This window comes from Oncorhynchus mykiss, chromosome 22 (genome assembly GCF_013265735.2).
Source record: "Oncorhynchus mykiss isolate Arlee chromosome 22, USDA_OmykA_1.1, whole genome shotgun sequence".
NCBI lineage: Eukaryota > Metazoa > Chordata > Actinopteri > Salmoniformes > Salmonidae > Oncorhynchus > Oncorhynchus mykiss.
The window spans coordinates 7718061-7738202 of record NC_048586.1 but is presented as its reverse complement, the minus strand read 5'-3'; the positions used below and the strand labels follow the sequence as shown (position 1 = coordinate 7738202).

The following is a 20142-nucleotide window of genomic DNA, read 5'->3' as shown; positions in this document are numbered from 1 at the left end:
AAAAGCAACAAACCATGATACAATGATTAAATCGTTAGCCTCGCGGCGGGGAAGGAATATGTTTTTTTGCCTTTCAATTAGCCGCTGATTGGGTTTTTCAGGGGAGGTCAGCTGTGAAATTTGATGCACGTGCGCGCGATCATGTGCCAGTTGAGATCTGACACCATAACACTCAGCCTTGCCAGTTTAAAATGAAACGAATTTGTTTTATTTTCTGTGTGGATAGGCATAGACATAAATATATTAACCCCACGTTATTATTGGTTAAAAAGACAGCATTGGAATAGCATGCGTGGTTTTTCCGCATCTGAAAAAAATATATCGAATTTTGGTTTACTTTCTATCATCGAGCCTATAAATTGTGTCACATAATTATTCACTTTGGTGCCCATATCTGTTTACAAAATGTTTTTGACTTTGGGTAGCGTAATAACCAGCTGTGAAGTGTATGCTATAGGTTCTTATGGCAACACAAACGCCAATGGGAACACCATGGCGCACGCAAGGCACGCTCCCATGCTGTTCCCCTCCAGCAGACGGCGATGACAGTCTATCTCAAGTCTGCCCCAGTGACTACATTATAACAGCCTCCTTAACAGCTGATTAGAATAAGTAACATGTCTTCCCGCGGTCCAAAACCCCATTAGCTTGTTTGTAGAAGTATGACATCTGATAATGCCACACTTTGACGCACGGCTAGGTTGTGGTTAGTGACGCAAAACAGCGTGTGTGCGTGTAGGCCTATGCGTGGCCAACATCTTCAACAAGCCAACAATCTGTAATTGTCTATTTGGTTCCTTTATATATATATATATATATATATGTATTCAACAGAAGTAGCTTATGAACTACTGACTGTTATAATGTATGTCATTTTGAAAAAATATAGTCCTAGACAGCTAGGTCGTTCAAGATTGAAGTAGAAATGGGATGCCTATCCATGTCCTGAAGACATCGTGGACACATTTTTTTTTTGTTTTACCCTATCCCAAACCATAATCCTTACCTTAATCATTCGGACCGAGTGCCTAAACTTAACCCTTAACTATGAAATTTGACGTTTGAAGAAATGGAACGATACAGAGCAGCAGGAGCAACAAAAACACTCGAAATTGGATGAATGTCTAATTCTGCAGTGAGACTGTGAAAACTTGTTTCAAATGCTCAATGACTATGTGGTTGAATAACTTTTAGGCTAGAAGTCTAGTCTTGAAAGTGGCAAGCGGATTTATATGTAATTCCCCGCAATTTTACTCACCATGTAACTTAGCGAGGGTGACCCACCTCTCACCCCCCTGCCAGTATGTTCCTCTTTCACTGGTTCTGCGTCACCTGACTGAGCGCCATGCAAATCGCTTTGCTTCTAGAACGCTATTGGCCGCTCGTTGCTCATTTAACCGCTGTCAAGGCGCTTCATATGGCTGCCGCTTTAACTAACTTCTCAACTCCGACAGGGAAAGTGGCTCAAATGCGCCTTCTGTCAGCGTGGATGTGAACCAACAACCGAAGAGGAGACTGACACTCTATGTATTCTCTGACACTCTATGTATTGGATTATTAATTAAGTTTGCATTTAATTATTTTTGTGGTGTAGGATTGTCGTTCCCTCGTGTGCACCTGCTCTGCCGGACTCGCGCGCCGACTGAACCAGACTTTGTTTCATCTGTTGGTTGAAAGTTTGAAAACAAGGTGAATGTATAGCATGATGATGGAGACGGACCTCCAGTCCCCTGGACCCCAAACGAACACACATTTGGGGCAAACGGGGCCGAACAGTGGGTCCAAAGCGAATCAGGACCGGGTGAAGCGTCCGATGAACGCGTTCATGGTGTGGTCCCGCGGGCAGCGGAGAAAGATGGCCCAGGAAAACCCCAAGATGCACAACTCTGAGATCAGCAAGCGGCTGGGAGCCGAGTGGAAGGTCATGTCCGAGGCGGAGAAGAGACCCTTCATCGACGAAGCGAAGCGGTTACGAGCAATGCACATGAAGGAACACCCGGATTACAAGTACAGACCGAGACGGAAGACCAAGACGCTGCTGAAAAAGGACAAATACTCTCTGGCCGGTGGCCTGCTCTCTGGGGCCGGCGGCGGTGGAATGGGTCTGGGTGTCGGGATGGGTTCATCCGGTGTCGGCCAGAGGTTAGAGAGCACCGGGGGCCACGGGGGCTCCGCCAGCTCAGGCTACGCTCACATGAATGGCTGGGCGAACGGTGCGTACTCGGGGCAGATGGCTGCAGCTGCTGCGGCGGCGGCGATGATGCAAGAGGCGCAGCTAGCTTACAGCCAGCACCCGGGCAGCGGGCATCACCACCACTCACACCACCACCATCACCCGCACAACCCCCAGCCCATGCACCGCTACGACATGTCGGCACTCCAGTACAGCCCCATCTCGAACTCTGAGGGCTACATGAGCGCATCTCCGTCCGGCTATGGCGGGATCACCTACACGCAGCACCAGAGCTCTGGCGTCTCCTCCTCGGCTGCCATGGGCACGTTAGGGTCGCTGGTGAAGTCAGAGCCGAGCGTAAGCCCTCCCGTTAGCACTCACTCCAGGGGCCCTTGCCCCGGAGACTTGAGAGAGATGATAAGCATGTATTTACCGACCGGAGAGCCCGGGGACCCGTCGGTGCAAAGTAGACTCCACGCATTGCCGCAGCATTACCAGAGTGCGACGGCTGGGGTGAACGGAACGGTTCCATTAACGCATATATAGATTATTTATATGACTATGGAAACTGCAGACAGAATACAAAAACCCATAACCAAATATTTACTTATTTTTTAAATGATCACTGAACTACCTGCATTTTGTTCAGAATGTTTATGGTGTTCTTGTAAATTAAAAGTAAATTAGCCTATCCTTTCCCCTTTTGGAGTATACACTCTCTTACGAACAGGATATGAGTTCAGATACTGGTTGTTGTGTTATCATTTTGTAATTTTTTTATTAACCACACTTGTGGTTGAGGGCGATGCCAACCAAATTAATGAACACATTTGCTTAACTATAATCGAATTATTTTTGGTTCACTGTAAGTTATTGAAAAATAAGAACATGTTTTCCATAATCATGAAATATGGTTTTAAAGATTGATATTTTCCCCATTTAATAATTCCCCCAAGAGATTGTAAACATTTCCGTTTACACTGTCTATTCACGATCATAATTATCTCTTCTTATTGTAATAATTATTGTAAATTGTGAATAATTTGAATATTTTAAAAGACTGACGCGCAACTGCTATTGTATAATTTACGAAATGCATTTCTGCTGGAGAGAGGTTCTGATATTGGGCTGAATTACAATTTAAATAAATTTCACACATATGTTGCTCTGATTCTACAAAAAAAAGTGTTAGCTTGATTATTGTTCACTATCTTCAGTTGCAAATGGTAATGAGTTATATTTCATTTGAAGGCCACGAAACTTTGAGTCTGACGTAAAGCTACCTCTACGGCAAAAACATTTTTTTTTTAAATGGGAGAGTGTCTCTGGCAAACCCGTAACATGAAACAAATAGTTACAATGCGTAATATTTAATATAAGTAAACTTATTTTTTGGCCATTGGATTAAGTACACCCAAACTATTCTCAGGGTTTACCCTTATGTAATCATTTCTGTAAAGTTAACGTTACTAGCAAATTGTCACGATAGAACAGAGAGAGAAGCACAGTATTCACGTTCGTCCTTCAGAATATAGCCTACATTTCGGATATATGCGTGCAACATCTCACTTCCAATATATTTTTATAATTAATTATGCTCTTTTTGTTCTTGATTCGATTTATAAGTTGTATTTTTAATCTTTCCATGGTTTTTCTTTCCCATGATCATTTGAACTCAATTAGGCTACATGCATTAGGCCTATGGTTTGTTTTATTTTGATTACTGACAAACTTAGACTAGACCTGTTCCGCAGGTATTGATTATACAATAGGCTTATAGCACTTAATAACTTGATTTTATGTTGTTATAATGTACAATAGATTATTCAAATAGCATAATATGATATATTTCTGTAGTAACTTGACAAAAAATACAGTAATATATCCTATAGCCCATAGAAAACAAGAGCAAAGCTATCTCGAGTTGGGTGACTTTTGTGGATTTTTGAAAGACAAATTTTTCTTGCAAGCGCTGAAGGGATGAACCATGCAGGCCTATTTGGACAATAACGCTATGATTGCAAATGGCGATCGCCAAATGCAACTAGTAAATGTAGAACGATTATTCAGGCTCACTCAAATATCCTAGGCTATATTTTATCACTAAAATTATGTTTTTAAACCTAATAAATGTGTAGGATGTTTGACGTTTTTGTTATTGGCGAATTTAGGCCAACCCGTTTTATTGTTGTCATGAACAGTATAATAGGCCTACTGCTTTCAGTAAATTAGCCTAATATTATTTTACTTCATAGCACATTGTCCTAAATTATTCCACTTAAATTATTATAGACTTATTATAATTCAGATAAGGAGTTGTATAAACCAGAATTAGGTTGTATACATACATAGCAAACTTCATTTGATTACTTTAGAATAGTTTAGTATTGAATTGACCTCATCTCACATTTTACTTGTGACTGACTATCTCCCAGTATATAATACATTGACTACACTGTGAGTAGATAATCCTGATAAGTATGAGCTGAAGGCTTTTTAATGGTCTATTTGGGAGAAAAGTGGAAACTTTGCTGTTTTCTTGTTATGTGAGTAGTGGTCAAAGTTCAGGCTGTTTCCTTGATCCCTTAACAAAGCCTGTACCCCTGAATAGGAAGCAGTATGGATACAAAGAAACCACATTAGTCAGTGATTGACACACTCTGCATCCCTGCCATAGGCCTACTACAGCAAGTATACTTATGAAGGCTGCAATGCCAGAACAATGTGCCTGATTCACAATATAGGGACAATTCAGTACAGCTCGGCTTGGCTCGCTTGACTTGGCCCGGTTTGGCCTTATAGTGTGTAACAGGCACTTGGATTTTAATGATCAAGAACCACTTTTCTATTGAACTTAGATTTCCCTCCAATAATGGTTGAATACATATTGCACTTCCAGGGAATAGATTCCGGATGGCAGTATCATCCAAGTAGATAAAGTTCTTTATTTAAGCCATGGTTGTATTACAGACGACATAGTGCCTTCAACTCATTTGATCTTATTACCACTGTGTGTATTGGACGTTTTACCGTTTGGAGATTCTGAGATGATGGTTAGTGCCATGATGAATGGAGACTAGATGAAATCACCGTGCTGGAGAGGGAGATCTAAAATGTGTTGAAGAGGGTGATAAGTGTGTGTGACAGTTTTTTTTTTTTTGTGACTCGTTTTGAATCAGAGCAGATCATCTGTAGACATTAGGAAACAAGGAAGTGCGAGCTGTTCACTGGGTGTTTCAAGTGGAAGTGTTTTAATACCCACATGGCAGTCACAGACACTGAAACACATAGGCATGGCTAACATGATGAAATAAACAATCACACCCAATTTTAGATGCGAAGACTTCGCAGTCTTATTAATACGTTGGCAGAAGTAGGATATGGGGATCTTTTGTGTCTTTCAGTCTCAACTGGACAGTTAGTTATAAATTACTTCATAAAAACGGAGAGACTCATATGTCATCTGAGTAGGCCGTCATTGTAAATAAGAATGTGTTCTTAACTGCCTTGCCTAGTTAATTAAATTTTTTAAAATGTAATAAAAATATGGTGTTAGGAACAATCCATAAGAGCACAACAAATATTGATGTATTGAATTGACAGTGATTTCCTCTTTGGGAGCAGCTTTATATGTGCATGATACATAGTTGCTGTTCTTATCTCCTGTTCAAATACTCCAATGCAATATCATTGCTGGGGCAGGAGGTTTTGGTCAGGGAACATGAAGAGGAGAAACTCCCCGCCCTATAGTCATTGTTAAACCTGTACGCAGCAACAAGTGACATGACCTCTGACCTAAGGGAACTTCTTTCTCATGCTGTGCTATGATTCCGCAACCTTCTCCCCAAAGTGGGCACTTGCTCTATCCCTCTTATGGGTGGAACAGTATGGAAGTAAGCATGGGTTAGAGCAGAGGGAGTTCCCTTTGTAGTCCATTCCCTCTATGGGGGTTGCATGACACATTTCAAGACCTTTTGGAGCCTTTCTGTGCCTCATAGAGCTTGGAAAAAACATCTTTGGTGCATTGAGAAAAAGTATGAGAGGGTATTTTCTGTTGTGACTTATTTAGTCCAAATCAGGCCCCAAAAAAGCATTATAATACTTATTATTATTATTTGAAACTCTTCTGCTCTTACACGGTTTAAACTAGAAACGTCATTCAAACTTTAAAATGTGCATACTGGTCTGGATTGAGTTACATACATACAACTTTTTGATATCTTTTATACTTTCTAAACTGTTAAGCTTTTTGTCCTTCTTTCTTACCTCCATCCACTTTAATGGAATGCCCTCAACGTTCTAAAGGCTCCATTGTGACATCATCACTTCCAACATTCCATTCACTGTAATTGCAACAATGCGACTTTTGACACAAATAAGCTACTTTGACCACTTTACCAACAACTTAGACCATAAGGCTGCCGAGTGGCGCATCTCAGTGCTACAGGTTTCACTACAGACCCTGGTTTGTTCCCGGGCTGTATCACAACCGGCCGTGATTGTGAGATCCATAGGGTGGCGCACAATTGGCCCAGCGTCGTCCGGGTTAGGGGAGGGTTTGGCCGTGGTAGGCCGTCATTGTAAAATAAGAATTTGTTCTTAACTGACTTGCCTAGTAAAAAAAAAAAAAAAAAAGTTAGTGTATGAAATCTTCCTCTACTTCTCTTCTTTTCAAATTTGAACTCAGAACGAAAATATCTTATTCCAATCAAACGGTACAGTTATTTTAGTAACCACATCAACTACTTTTCCCCGTAACTTTATAAAACAACTGCCGTTTTGACCACTCCCACAACAGGATAGACAAACACTTATAGGATCTAACATCATAGTCTAATTCTCTGCTATTCAAATCCGGACTCGAAACAGAATTATCTCATACCAATCAAGCGCTACAGATGTTGTTCTGAGTTTAGAGTGACAAAAAGTAACTAGCTAACGTCAGCTAACAGCTCTCTCATGTCTCATCATTGAGAAGCCCAAACAGAGCCGTTGCTATCGATACTCACAGACGTAGAGTCGCACAAGCAAAAATTACGAGTAGTGTGAATGGGGTGATTGAATTTAGAACAATTGTGAACACCAAGAAAGTAGCGACAATGAGGCAGACAATGCAACATCGCATCGTCCTCCTTAGGATCGAGCCTCGTGCTCTAAATAACTCAACTGCTGATCCCGCTGCTCTGATTGGTAGTGCTGAGCATTAATGCTTTTTCAGACCGGTTTGGTTTCGGTACGATTATTAAAAAATAAAAATGGTTTTCGATTTCGGTTTTGATTATTTTGTTTAACATTAAGTGCACTATGCATTATGTGGGTTGAATGATTTAACAACACCGAATAAAACAATGAATAAAAGTCCCATGATGGTAGTGACTGCCCCTTACTGCTTATCCATAATTTATTCACATACTTTACTTTAATAATATATTTCAGTTGTGTATATTACATTGGTTTTATTTGATGACTTTAATCATGCATTTAATTTAATTTAATCCGAAGTAATCATCTCATAGAGCTGCTGCCTATGCTGTATGACAAAATCACTATTTTAGTAGTTCTTCAAAGTAAAAAAAAAACACAGACCAGACAAGTAGAAGTGCAATTGATTATGGTCATTGGAATACATTACCATGTTTTCTGCACTAAACTATGTAGAAATATATACTACAACTTCCTACTACATTGCACAGTTCAGGTTTGATCTGATTTATCTCTAGAGAAACTTTCCAATGTGTGCGTTGGGCTCACAGAAAAAAAAGAACAAAATGGAATTAAAATAATTTATATGACGTTGGTCAATTACTTGTTTAATAAATGAAAAATAACTGACTTTCCAGTTAATCGCTCAGCACTACTGATTGGATAGAGTGAAGCTGTCTCCATTCACTCCTTTCATATTTAACCCGATCACTTCTCATCGCACACCTTTCAGTTTTCACGCAACAATTGTAGTTTAGATACCGACCAGAGCTACTGACCACAACCTACTGACCATAACCACACAACTACTGGCCAACTTCTACTGAACCACAAATATTGTAAACAACCACACAACTACCGACAACAACTACTGACCACAACTACTAACCACAGCTTCTGACCAAAGCCACACAACTACTGACCACAACGACTAAACCAAAACGACTAACACAACCACAAACTACTAACCACAAATACTGACCACAACTACTGACCACAAAACTTCTGAACCACACAACTAATGTCCACAACAACACAACTCCTGACCACAATTGCTGAACCACACAACTACTTACCAAAACTACTGACCAAAACTACTGACCACTACTGAAAACAACTACTGATCACAATTACTGACCACAACCACACAACTAATGAACCAACTACTTACCAAAACTACTGACCGCAACTACTGAGCACAACTACTGACCACAAAAATACTGAACCACGCAACTACTGACCACAACTACTGTCCACCACTACTGACCACAACCACACAACTACTGACCACAACTGCACAACCACTGACCACACAACTACTGACCACAAATCAAATCAAATCAACTACTGACCACAACTACCGACCACAAAAATACCGCACCACACAACTACTGACCACAACTACTGCTCAGGTCGGCACTAGCTCTGGTCCAGGTCTGGTCCTAGGTGTAGCAAGCTAGCTAAGGTTTGCACTTGCTCTGGTCTAGCTCTAGTCTGCACTATAAATTATAACTACTTAAATGTGAATAAATTAGCATATAATACCCACCAACAATAATTGTAACTATTGAACCGTTCAAGCTAGAGACACCAAACCAACTTTCACATGTTCAGGCTATCATACCCGATAATTTCCTAACAGTTACCCAACAAATCAATCAATATTTTAATGAAACTACTTTTTCTCACCACCATTACTACTGCAGACACTACCACTACTATAACTTATTTCATTTAGTTTGCTGGAAAAAATGCTTCACCCTGCAGACGGCTATATCGGTCCGCTGAAAAAATATTATTTTTAATTTTTATTATTATTATTTTAATTCTTATTTTTTAGGTGGTGCAGCAGCACCCTCAGCACCCCTACTTCCCGCAGCTATGCTGTTAGCCTAAATCATTTATTTATTCGATCGAACTACAGGTGAACATATTCTACCTATTTCTTCAACTACCACAAAAATAATTTTAAAGAGCTGTCATCACTGTCATCATATTTCTCTCCCCAAATAATATCCTAAAACTTTCCAATCATTACATCATCATTCAACTAAAATCAAACTTAATTTGCACTGAACATTTTACACAAGTAAATCGTGCATCTATTTTTCTGAAATTCACTGCATGAATAATTCATAGTGGCTTTGCTTTCCTAATAGTGTATTCCACACGATGCTACCTTTTATTTCAGTCTTATGAAAGAAGATCACTGTCTTTCTTCTTTCAGTTTTCACATGCAACAATGCAAGAAATATAGAAATATAGGAATATAGAAACTTTCACCACCAGTTTTGCCCCAATCAGGAGTATCAAACTGTTCCACCATTTAGAAAACTGATGATACATCTTGTACTGTAGGCCTATACACATATATCTGCCTATAGGTAGGTGTACTGCACTTATTTAAAATCGGTTAACTATAGTGTATACCAGTGGAGGCTGGTGGGATGAGCTATATGAGGACGGGCTCATTGTAATGGCTGTAATGTAATCCATGGAATGGAGTCGAACATGTGGTTTCCATTTATCCCATCCCAGACGTAACAACTCCAATAACTCCTCCCACCAGCCTCCGCTGGTACCAACTTTAGAAGTTCAGAGGACCATACCGCACCTACCGCCGCCTACAGCACCTGTCAGAGAGCCGCCTCCCCAAGATACAGGTGGAGACCATTGAATTCAATAAAACAAACTGCTGAATTCAATAAAACAAACTGCTGAAAACTGAGTTTGGTGTGGATCCTAAACAGACAGTGATATGGCGTCTGCAGAGCTCCCCTCCTACGCAGCGGAGGGGCACATAGCATGGCCCGCTTGGAGGTTATTTGTATTTTATCTGCAGATGTAAAGCGACACAGATTAACACTGAAAAAACAGAGAGGCGGGGCGCGTCACGGCACATCGCTAGGTTAAAAGAGGAGTGTTCTGGTAAATTGAACCCGAATAATTTACTACTCGACCCCAGAGGGGAAAGTGGAAGGGAGGGGAAGTGATGGGGAACGGGGTTTGGGGCAAAGGTGGCGATGTGGAGGTTGGGGAATGGAAGAGAGGAAGAGGGAGGGGAACAGCAGCAGTAAATCTCTGACCAATAAATCTCTCCAGCATACGATACTCTTATCTTGTAGCCACCGATATATTCCACGCTAGGAAGCCATCAGCGCTGGCGCACACTCGGCGCTGGTAAAGCCCCGATCCCTTGCACTCGCTGTCCTAAATGGGGATAATTAGCGTCACTTTATCACGCCTCTGCATATTTTCTCCGCTTTCCCTCCATCCCCAACGCCCCCCTCCCCCCAAAAAACCCAGCCGAGTTTGCCTGCTCTCGGTGCCCGCTCTGTCACAGAAGATTACGGAGACAGATTGCACAGAACGAATGTGCCAGGCAAGATTAGCGGGGAATAGAGAAAGCAACTGGGCCAATGAATTCCTCGCGAGGGCCTTATCGTGCAATTACACGTTGACATGTTTAACAATCTTGCTGCCTCTTAATCCCGCGCTCTTCCAGGAGCGCTGCGATGCTGCTGTTGCTGCTGCTCTGTCCAGCACCATACACTGGAGAACAGGCCCCAATGCACCGACACGTGGTGGCAAACAGGCTGCTGACACACACACAGGGAAAGTTTATTATTTTTTCACACATTTGCAAACTTTTACTCTTGTTGTTTCTTGCTCTCTTGCAATGCTGTTTCCTCACAACACGAGCAATTTTGAGGATGATGTTCTGTAGCCTATCCTTCTGAACTGTTTGTCAGAAGATTTTCAATTAGACAGTGTCTAAGCAATCAGCCGGGGAAATTATTCTATTGATGATTAAACTTTGAAGTTGAATGAAAATAATACGTTTGATGAGGATTAAACTTTGAAGTTTAATCATCCACATTTTGAATTCTTCTCTGTAGTATGGTTTTATTTGAGGACTTTTAACCTATGAACGGGGACCCTGTGAAAATGGTGGATCATGTTGGGAATATAGGGCTCGGGAGTGTAGCAGCGGTCTAATGGCACTGCATCTCAGTGCTAGAGGCGTCACTACAGACACCCTGGTTCGAATCCAGGCTGTATCACAACCGACCGTGATTGGGAGTCCCATAGTGCGGCGCACAATTGACCCATCGTCGTTCGGGTTGGGCCGGTGTAGGCCGTCATTGTAAATAATAATTAGTTCTTAACTGACTTGCCAAGCTAAATAAAATGTAATTGATTCAGGCCTAAACCGTATCCATCGCGAAGAGTGATGGTGAGAAATATTTAGCCTTGACCATTTGTTTAGAGTTCGTTTTGGACTCTTTTCCCCTCTCTCCTCTTTTCTCCTTCTACCACCCCCCCCCCCCCCCCCCCCCTCTAACTTCCCTCCTCTCCCTCCATCCCTCCTGCTTGGTGGTAGCGGGGCCTGTGTGGGAGTGATTGTGAGCGCCACTGTTGGAATTTGGCAGCGGCCGCGGTTTGGAGAGCCGCCCCACGCTGAGCCCCATTCAGCGACCGGCGCACTGTGAGGTTGGGAAGTTTCACTCAGCCGTACAACTCAATGCCCCAACAAAGGCGATTACAAGCCCCAGTGCATTCCTGAAGGGACCCGGTAGCGACGCAGGTGCGAGGGAACCGGGGGAACCCGTCAGAGAAGTGTCAAAAACGGGACAGTGCCGGGACCACACAAAACCTAACGCACCGCGGGTAGCAGGGATTTTTTTGGAAGGGGTCGGGTGTAGAATAAAAATAATAAGTTTGATGAGGATAACGTTTTGGGGTGCTTTAGAACAGGCTTGTCTGTCTGCCCAGTGAATGAAAGGAAGAGAAATCGTCCAATTTAGTGAGAGAAACACATTTCTTAGACACATTTTCAAGTCAGCAATGCCTTGATTGTTGATTTGAAAAGAATATACTTATTTCGGCTTAGCCGAAATATCGATATTTGACCAAATAATTGAAAGGGCACTTACAAAAAAAAAACGTATAAAAAAGCGAAAAGTAGTCTGCAAGAAAAAATCTCCTCTAATTCTTCCTCGATTGGTAGCAGAATAAATGGTGCACAGAGGTTAACTGCGTTGCAATGCGCCCAAGCGTGTGTTTTTGGCTGGCTATAGGTCTGTCTGTATCGCGGAGACAGACGGTATATTTGATTAGAGCAGCGCCTAACTATCAGTTACCGAGGAGAAACAGAGAATCCCTAAGGAGCGGTAATCAGCACGCCAGCAGCTCGCGGACCTCTCATTTCCCACCACTGCAACATAATGGAGGCGCGCAGGACCGCATGAGAATCAGCCCAGCGCAGAAAAATAACTGTCACTCACTGTTTGGCGACCGAATACAAGACACAGTATTCATTCTTCTGTGACACTCAACAGCTAGAGTCTGTGAATTAAATTTATCCAAACTTACTTTTTGTTTGTTATGAACACCTTGTTTGTAGCATCTTTGGAAGAGTTTCCTTATTATAGGCCTATGAAAAGGGAATTTTGTAAGTAGGTGCACAACATTTTCACCTTTTTGGTGTGTGTGCGTGCGTGCCTCTAATTTCCATGCGTGGACGCCATGGGGGTCTTGTGTAATCGGACTACTCCGCTCTACCCTGCCCTCACCTGAGTGCTACCCACAGGGGTGAGAGGGGGACAAAAGCGGTCCCCCGCACCGGCAGCGGTGGTCAGTCAAGCAGAGCGGGCTATGCTAATGTTCCTGACCCAGAGAGGCAAAGGGGGGCGAACAGAGATTCCGATTGTTCATGATCTCACGAAATACACAGCTGCAAAGCAATGCTAGCAATGCTGCGAGACTTTCAGATCCAAGCCAATGCATAACACGGCCAGAGTATACTCTGTTATCGCCAATTTAAAGTATGTATACCTGCAGTTTGACCACGTTCAGAAAGGGAGTTGTGCCTAACTTCAGGCAAAGCTGAAAGGGCTTCTGTCTATAACTTGAACGTTATTCTATATCGTTAATATGACCCAATGCCTCTCTTTCTATCTGCCCCTGCTGTAGCCTGTGTAAAGCACTGTCAAATGCTACAAGATTAGAAACGTTGGTCATTATTCCTGCGTGCTTCACTTTATACCATTCTAGCCGGACGAGAGCTGTCCAGTGCTGAAATGACAGCGGCTGAAATTACGTCATTTCAGCACCTCCTCGAGTCGTGCGTGAAAAAGCCAACAGTGTGTAGTGTGTAAAAAAAAATATAGGCTATTGGATTAGGCCAAACTGGATGATTTATCAGGGTGGCAGGAAGCCTTGCCTTTAAGAGCGTTGGGCCAGTAACCGACATGAGCAAGGCACTTAACACTAACTACTTCTGTAAGACGCTCTGGATAAGAGCATCTGCTAAATTACAAAAATGTCAAATGTAGGCAACTGAAGAAGTGGAGTGCATGAACTCCTATACTAAAGTTGATTGAATTCAATCAAATTGAGGGACAATAGAATAAATTAATAACATGACAGTAGGCAAATTCTAGATGTGGTGAATCATTTCCACAAGTTGTACGCTTGAAAACGCAATGGGTTACCTAAATTCCAGACTTACAGTACCAGTCAAAAGTTTGGACACACCTACTCATTCAAGGGTTTTTCTTTATTTTTGCTACTTTCTACATTATAAAATAATAGTGAAGACATCAAAACTATGGCATAACACATATGGAATCATGTTTTTTTTTTAAAGTGTTGAACAAATTCTTCAAAGTATCCACCCTTTGTGTTGATGACAGCTTTGCAAACTCATGGCATTCTTTCAACCAGATTCATGAGGAATGCTTTTCCAACAGTCTTGAAGGAGTTCCCACATATGCTAAGCACTTGTTGGCTGCTTTCCTTCTGTAAGGACAAACGCTGGGAAACGAGAAGCAAGGACAGGGAGTGAACATTTAATAAATAACGGACATGAAACAGAATATGGATAGCGTCTGGACAGGGGAAATAAAACAACATTAATGCAGACACCGGGATGAAACTGAGGAATAAACAAATATAGGTGAGGTAATCAATATGTGATGGAGTCCAGGTGAGTAAAATGAAGCGCTGGTGCATGTAACAATGGTGACAGGTGTGTGTAATGATGGGCAGCCTGGCGCCCTCAAGTGCCAGAGAGGGGGAGTGGGCGCAGGCGTGACACCTTCACTCTGCGGTCCAACTCATCCCAAACCATCTCAATTGGGTTGAGGTCAGGTGATTGTGGAGTTGGTCTTTTATGGACTTGGTCTTTTGCCAAATAGGGGTATATTCTGTATACCAACCCCTACCTTGTCACAACACAACTGATTGGCTCAAACTCATTAAGAAGGAAATCATTTCCACAATTAACTTTTAACAAGGCCACCTGTTAATTGAAATTCATTCCAGGTGACTACCTCGTGAAGATGGTTGAGAGAATCCCAAGAGTGTGCAAAACTGTCATCAAGGCAAAGGGAAGAATTGAAGAATCGAAAATCGAAAATATATTCTGATTTGTTTAACACTTTTTTGCTTACTACATGATGTTATTTCATAGTTTTGATGTCTTCACTATTATTCTACAATGTAGAAAATAGTAAAAGTAAAGAAAAAATCTTGAATAAGTAGGTGTGTCCAAACTTTTGATTGGTACTGTACTTCACAGCCTATATTTGACCCCTCTCCCGGAGTCAACTAGACAACAACACCCTGTGAAAGGACAAAACGCCGCCTGGAATTGTTTTTGTTTTCCCTCCAATGGTTGCTTGCTGTTTTGTGTAGGGGCGAACTTATACCGCTGATTGAGTCTGAGCCGCTTCAGTCCAAAGCTATCATCTACGAGCTGACAATAACAGGAGAGAGAAGAGAACGAAAATACTTGATGTTTATGGATCGCTCATTGATCTTGCGCGGGTCTTTGAAGCGGTTTGTTTGTTTGTTTGTTATTTTGATGACTGGCTCATTGTAAACAGACAGCGGGGGTTGGGGGACTGCTAGGAGGGTTGGCGCGGCCACGGGAGCGTGCACAATTCCCTTTCGCTTGGACGGTCGATGACAGCATGTGATCCGGTGTTCATGCCTGGAGACGCAAGGAAATGGTGGCAGAGGGAGCAGGGTAGTTTGGCGGTAATGACACCCCCTACAGCTCGTTATTACTTAAAGACCATGTCGCTGTGAAATTAGAGTTTGGTGGTGGCATGGTGCTCTGAGCTTGTCAGTCTGCCTCCCCAGCCTGCTCACCCCTTCCTCCCCACCATCTACTCCCTTCACAGAGCCAAATCCGCAAGATCTTTCTTTTTGAATTTTTGAATGTATTTCTCTAACTCTTTCTCTCTCACACATACAGAGAGAGAGCGAGAGAGAGAGAGAGAGAGAGAGATCATTATATTTTGTTGAAGTTTTCCTTTCATTTCTATGTATCTCTATGAATGCTTATGTAGGACTATAAGGTCGTAAATGAGTTATGTCACCATGACACTGTAATAATCAGTCTATGGATTGTGATAATAGTGATCAATCAATAAATCAATCAGATGTATGTTTGAAACCCTTTTTACATCAGCAGATGTGGTTTAGAGCAAAGGTGTCTTGCTGGTCCGAGTGTTTTGTCTCAGGTCCAGTTGACTCAGCTGTCCTCCATGTGTTCTCCTCCACATCTTTAACATTCACATTAACATCAGCCAGTGAAGAGAGACTGCTGTCGCTAACAGTATGAAGCACAGTGCTCACTGCTGCCAAGACAGCTAATCCTTTTAGTGCACTGCTGTATAATCACGCACGCACGCACGCACGCACACACACACACACACACACACACACACACACACACACACACACACACACACACACACACACACACACACACACTAAAGTGTACTCTCACAATTCTCTATCTTACAGTCACACACACACAAACACACACCAGGCTGTAAAGGATTTCTGATAGCTCAGTGCCAGGTGATTATTTCCAAAGTGGCGTGGAAGGGGTTAATGGGAGCTCAACGAGTCGGGCTAAGAAACAGTGTTTTTATTTCCTGATGCTGCAGCCCTGCACCACGCTGATAGCTGTTTGAACTCCCTGACCTCTGACCTTTGTGAGGTCAAGTGATCAACAACCGTGGTCGTTTAGATGGGGTCAGATTATAGCCTGTAAGGGATGTGCACTTCACACCAATCCCTCAGTGGAGGAGGTGTAAATTGCCTTTAATGATTACGCTACTCTAATTGTTTCCAAGGCCATTAGATTGTTATAAACTATCAGACAATTTAGCAGAGCTAGGTGAAATGGGATTCATTTGATTCATTTATAAGTGTGCTGATAACCTTACTGGTCTTAGGGAAATTCACATTTTGGCCTACACATCGTGTGTGTGTGTGTGTGTGTGCATGTTAGTTTTAAGCATGGTAGGTACAATTCACAGGTGGCTCGAGGACAGTCTCATAGTAATTGCTGGAATATAAACAATGGAATGATATCAAACACATGGTTACCATGTCCTCCCCTCACCAGCCTCCTGTGGTACAATTACTGTAAATAATAACTCTACCTGGTCAATCATGGATAAGAAAACTAAAGATCATACTGTATGGTTGGAGACCAGATTCCATGTGGATGTGGTCTAGGACCTACCTGTTCTTTCCCCCTAGTCTGCCAGTTTCCAAGAAAGCTCCATATCTGTGTGATCAGAAGAGATAAATATTGTTGTGGTGTCTGAACTGACTGACTGCTGACCTTTAGATGTCTGTCTCACTAAGTCCATCGTCTCTCTCTCTCCCTATCCCCCCCTCCCTCCCCAGGGTGTCCAGTATGATGACTGCCATGGTGGACTGTCCATGGATCACCGGGGAGACCTGTGATTGACAGACAGGCACTAGCCCCCGTCTGGCTGGCTGGCAGGCCGTCATTACGATGAGCAGGAGCAGATTTGCTATGCTGGCGACAGGACCGCACGGGAAATGTCAACGACCATCAGAGCCCCAGACAGACTTCCTCCCCTCCCCCAAGTACCTCACCTAATGTCAGCTAATGCCCATGCTCATCATCCAGACCCTCGGTACCATCAACACAGCTTCACATACTTCATCTACACTCATTTCCAAACCACATGCACACAAAGCACTCTACCCCTGTATACTTCGTCCAACAACTCAACACGCCTCACCCAAACCCCCACATGGCTCACCCATCCCTCACATATTTCACCCCAACCCCTATGTATCACCCAACAGCCTCACACCTCATCCAACCACCACAGTACCTCACTCCTTATGTGCGTCATCCGCCCCACACATCCACCCGTCACCCCCCCGTCACCCCCCATGCACCTCAGCCAGCCTCCTATATTAATACCCTGTCTCCCTCTATTGGCCTATTGCCCAACAGCACTCTGCATGTTAACATTTCAAAATTCCTCAAATTGTGACAAAGAAGTATTTTCTTGCCTTCAGTCTATGTGAACAGCCAGTCTGCCCTGCATGCCAGACAGCTAGCTAGAACATCACGTGTGGCCAGTTCTGAGACAGACTGGCACTCTGACAGGCACCCTGACCAGAGTAAGTGCCTCACACATATTACAGCAGTTTACTGCAGTTTGGCAGGACACTGACAACAAGACCAGCCAATGCCTGGCAAACTGACTGACCCCCGGTCTAGTTGGCACCTAGTAAGATAAGGAGAAAATAGAAGGAATATGACATTGAGATCATGTATAAGTGAAAAAGGTTTCAGTAATTCTTTTCTCTTTCTTTAAGTGTTTTTTTTCTGCAAACGTACACAAAGTGCAAACGTTTAGGAAATCTGTTCCAAGGTATCTCTCTAGTAAAGTCTTAACAGTCATCCTTCTCCTCTCCGGGCCCGGACACAGTGTCATGTTCATGTTGGTGCTATTCAGAGCTCTGCCGCCTTGAATGATACCACACAACTAAATAAACACATTAAAATGGCTTCCTGTCGCCTCTCATTGGCGACACAGGAGAAAATCTCAGTTTCATTACATAGGAAATTAAAAGGAAGGGTAATTGTAGAGTACAAGGAGGAAAGGTGAGGAAAACTTTCTGCGAGACCACAATCTAACTATAATACATATAATCACTCATTGAAATAGTTTTTTATTCATTTTCATTCTGTTCCTCCAGCCTGGGATTTTTAAAATTCCTGCCGTTGATCTAGAAGCTGCTTGAAGCAGTGGGAGAGAGGGTTAGATCTGTGGTACGGAAATACTGGGCAGAAGTTATGAATGAGGCAATCTAAAAAATGAATGGGTAAATCAATGAAGCATTCAATGTGCATCAACATTGACTTAATCAAGCAGCCGTCTTTATGGTCTTGTATTATTGATTTTATATCAACGTATCAAGTTGAAATCGAAATTATTTTTGCTTCTGTACATTTTGAGGATTGACTGAAAACATTAGAAATAAAATGCAATGCAAAATAAAGAGTTATCTGTTTTTTTGTGTGTCCCAACACCCTATTGTGTGTACGTGTACCCAAACAGACACATAAACACAGACTCATGTATTATGTGCATCAACGTGGTACCAACCTGCAATTACAAACAATTGGAAACACACACACACGCACACACACACACACACACACACACACACACACACACACACACACACACACACACACGCACACACACACACATACACACACACACACACAGGAATTGAAGGTTCTTAGCAGCAGTTTGATGTTGGTAGTTAGGTCCATGGTGTCCTACTCTGTGGGATGTTAATATGCAGGTGTGTTCTTCTGACCCAGACAGACTGTGTACAGGAACAGGATAATAGGCAACTCCAGTGACTATACAAAGTCATTACCAGCATGTTACTGTCCAACTAGGCACTGTTCCTCTCCCTTTGCACACACACACACACACACACACACACACACACACACACATATTCCGGAGAGATCCTTGGTTATCACACCCCTGCAGATTGTTCTGAACTACTTATGGAAAACACACATCTCAAGATGTGGCCACTCTTGCCAACAGTGAGCCCAGTGTTAAGAACAGTTGTTGTCGTTGTTGTCAATTGTGTGTTTTTAGCATCTCTAAATTCCCAGCATTGCTAAGGTGCTTTGGAAGAGGATTAACTAATGTTGGCTGGCGTCGATGAGCAAGCCTTGCAGATTTCCTACCAGCAAGAAAAAGACAAAGAAAGAGGGGAAGGAGGAAGAAAATGCGGAAAAGGACAACAGGGAAACGGTCATAACAGCTTGTGTAAACATGATGACTTGAGAGAGGTAAAGAGGTAGAAGAGATGACTGGGGGAAGAAAGGAGAGAGGGAAGGAAATAAGGAGAGGAACGCTTTTGGCATTTGAATCCAAGCAATAATTGTCCGAAAGGAGGCGTTTTACACTTTCACACCGATACTGGAAAGAGGACTGTCTCTTTCCCCTTTTCTGCTCCTCTTCGCTCTACTCCACCCTCTGTTTAGATCTCTCTCTCTCTCCCCCATTCCCAGAAGGTGACAGTTCAGTTCCAAGCTCTTTTGTCTCTCCTCTGTCATGACTTCAAACAGCAGTACTGCTCTGGTCATACTGATGGTGCCTGAAGCGAACTGGCGCTCTGCGTCTCGGGTTTGCGTATCTCTGAGTGTCCTTGGTGACACTTTTCCTCTCCTCTCTCTCTCTGTCTCCCTCTTATTTTCTTCTCTTTCTTACTTCTTCCCTCTCTCTCGCTCTCTCTCTTTCTCTCCCTCACTCTCTCTTCCTTCTCTGTGTGGAGTAGCATCGGCAGAGAGAAGCCGTGAGGAATCTGAACGTTTACTAATTACCAAGTCGTTCAGAAATACCTCAGGGACCTACTCTGATCCTGTCAATCCATTTGGA

At 42.7% G+C, this 20142-nt stretch overlaps 1 protein-coding gene across 1 annotated transcript; it reads left to right on the top strand.

Moving 5' to 3' along the window:
* The first annotated feature begins 1403 nt into the window (after positions 1 to 1403).
* On the top strand, positions 1404 to 18733 carry LOC110501302 (transcription factor Sox-1a). The gene is made up of 2 exons (XM_021578776.2): positions 1404 to 2530; positions 17093 to 18733. Exons 1-2 carry the CDS (start codon positions 1694 to 1696, stop codon positions 17150 to 17152), a joined length of 897 nt encoding a protein of 298 aa, XP_021434451.1. The 5' UTR covers positions 1404 to 1693; the 3' UTR covers positions 17153 to 18733.
* Positions 18734 to 20142: the final 1409 nt, after the last annotated feature.

Bases quoted from the DNA above. Each gene is read 5' to 3' on its own strand.
- LOC110501302 (XM_021578776.2), top strand. From the start codon at position 1,694: ATGTATAGCATGATGATGGAGACGGACCTCCAGTCCCCTGGACCCCAA. The intron at 2,531-17,092 runs GTAAGCCCTCCC...CTCCCTCCCCAG, and splicing joins TGGTGAAGTCAGAGCCGAGC to GGTGTCCAGTATGATGACTG.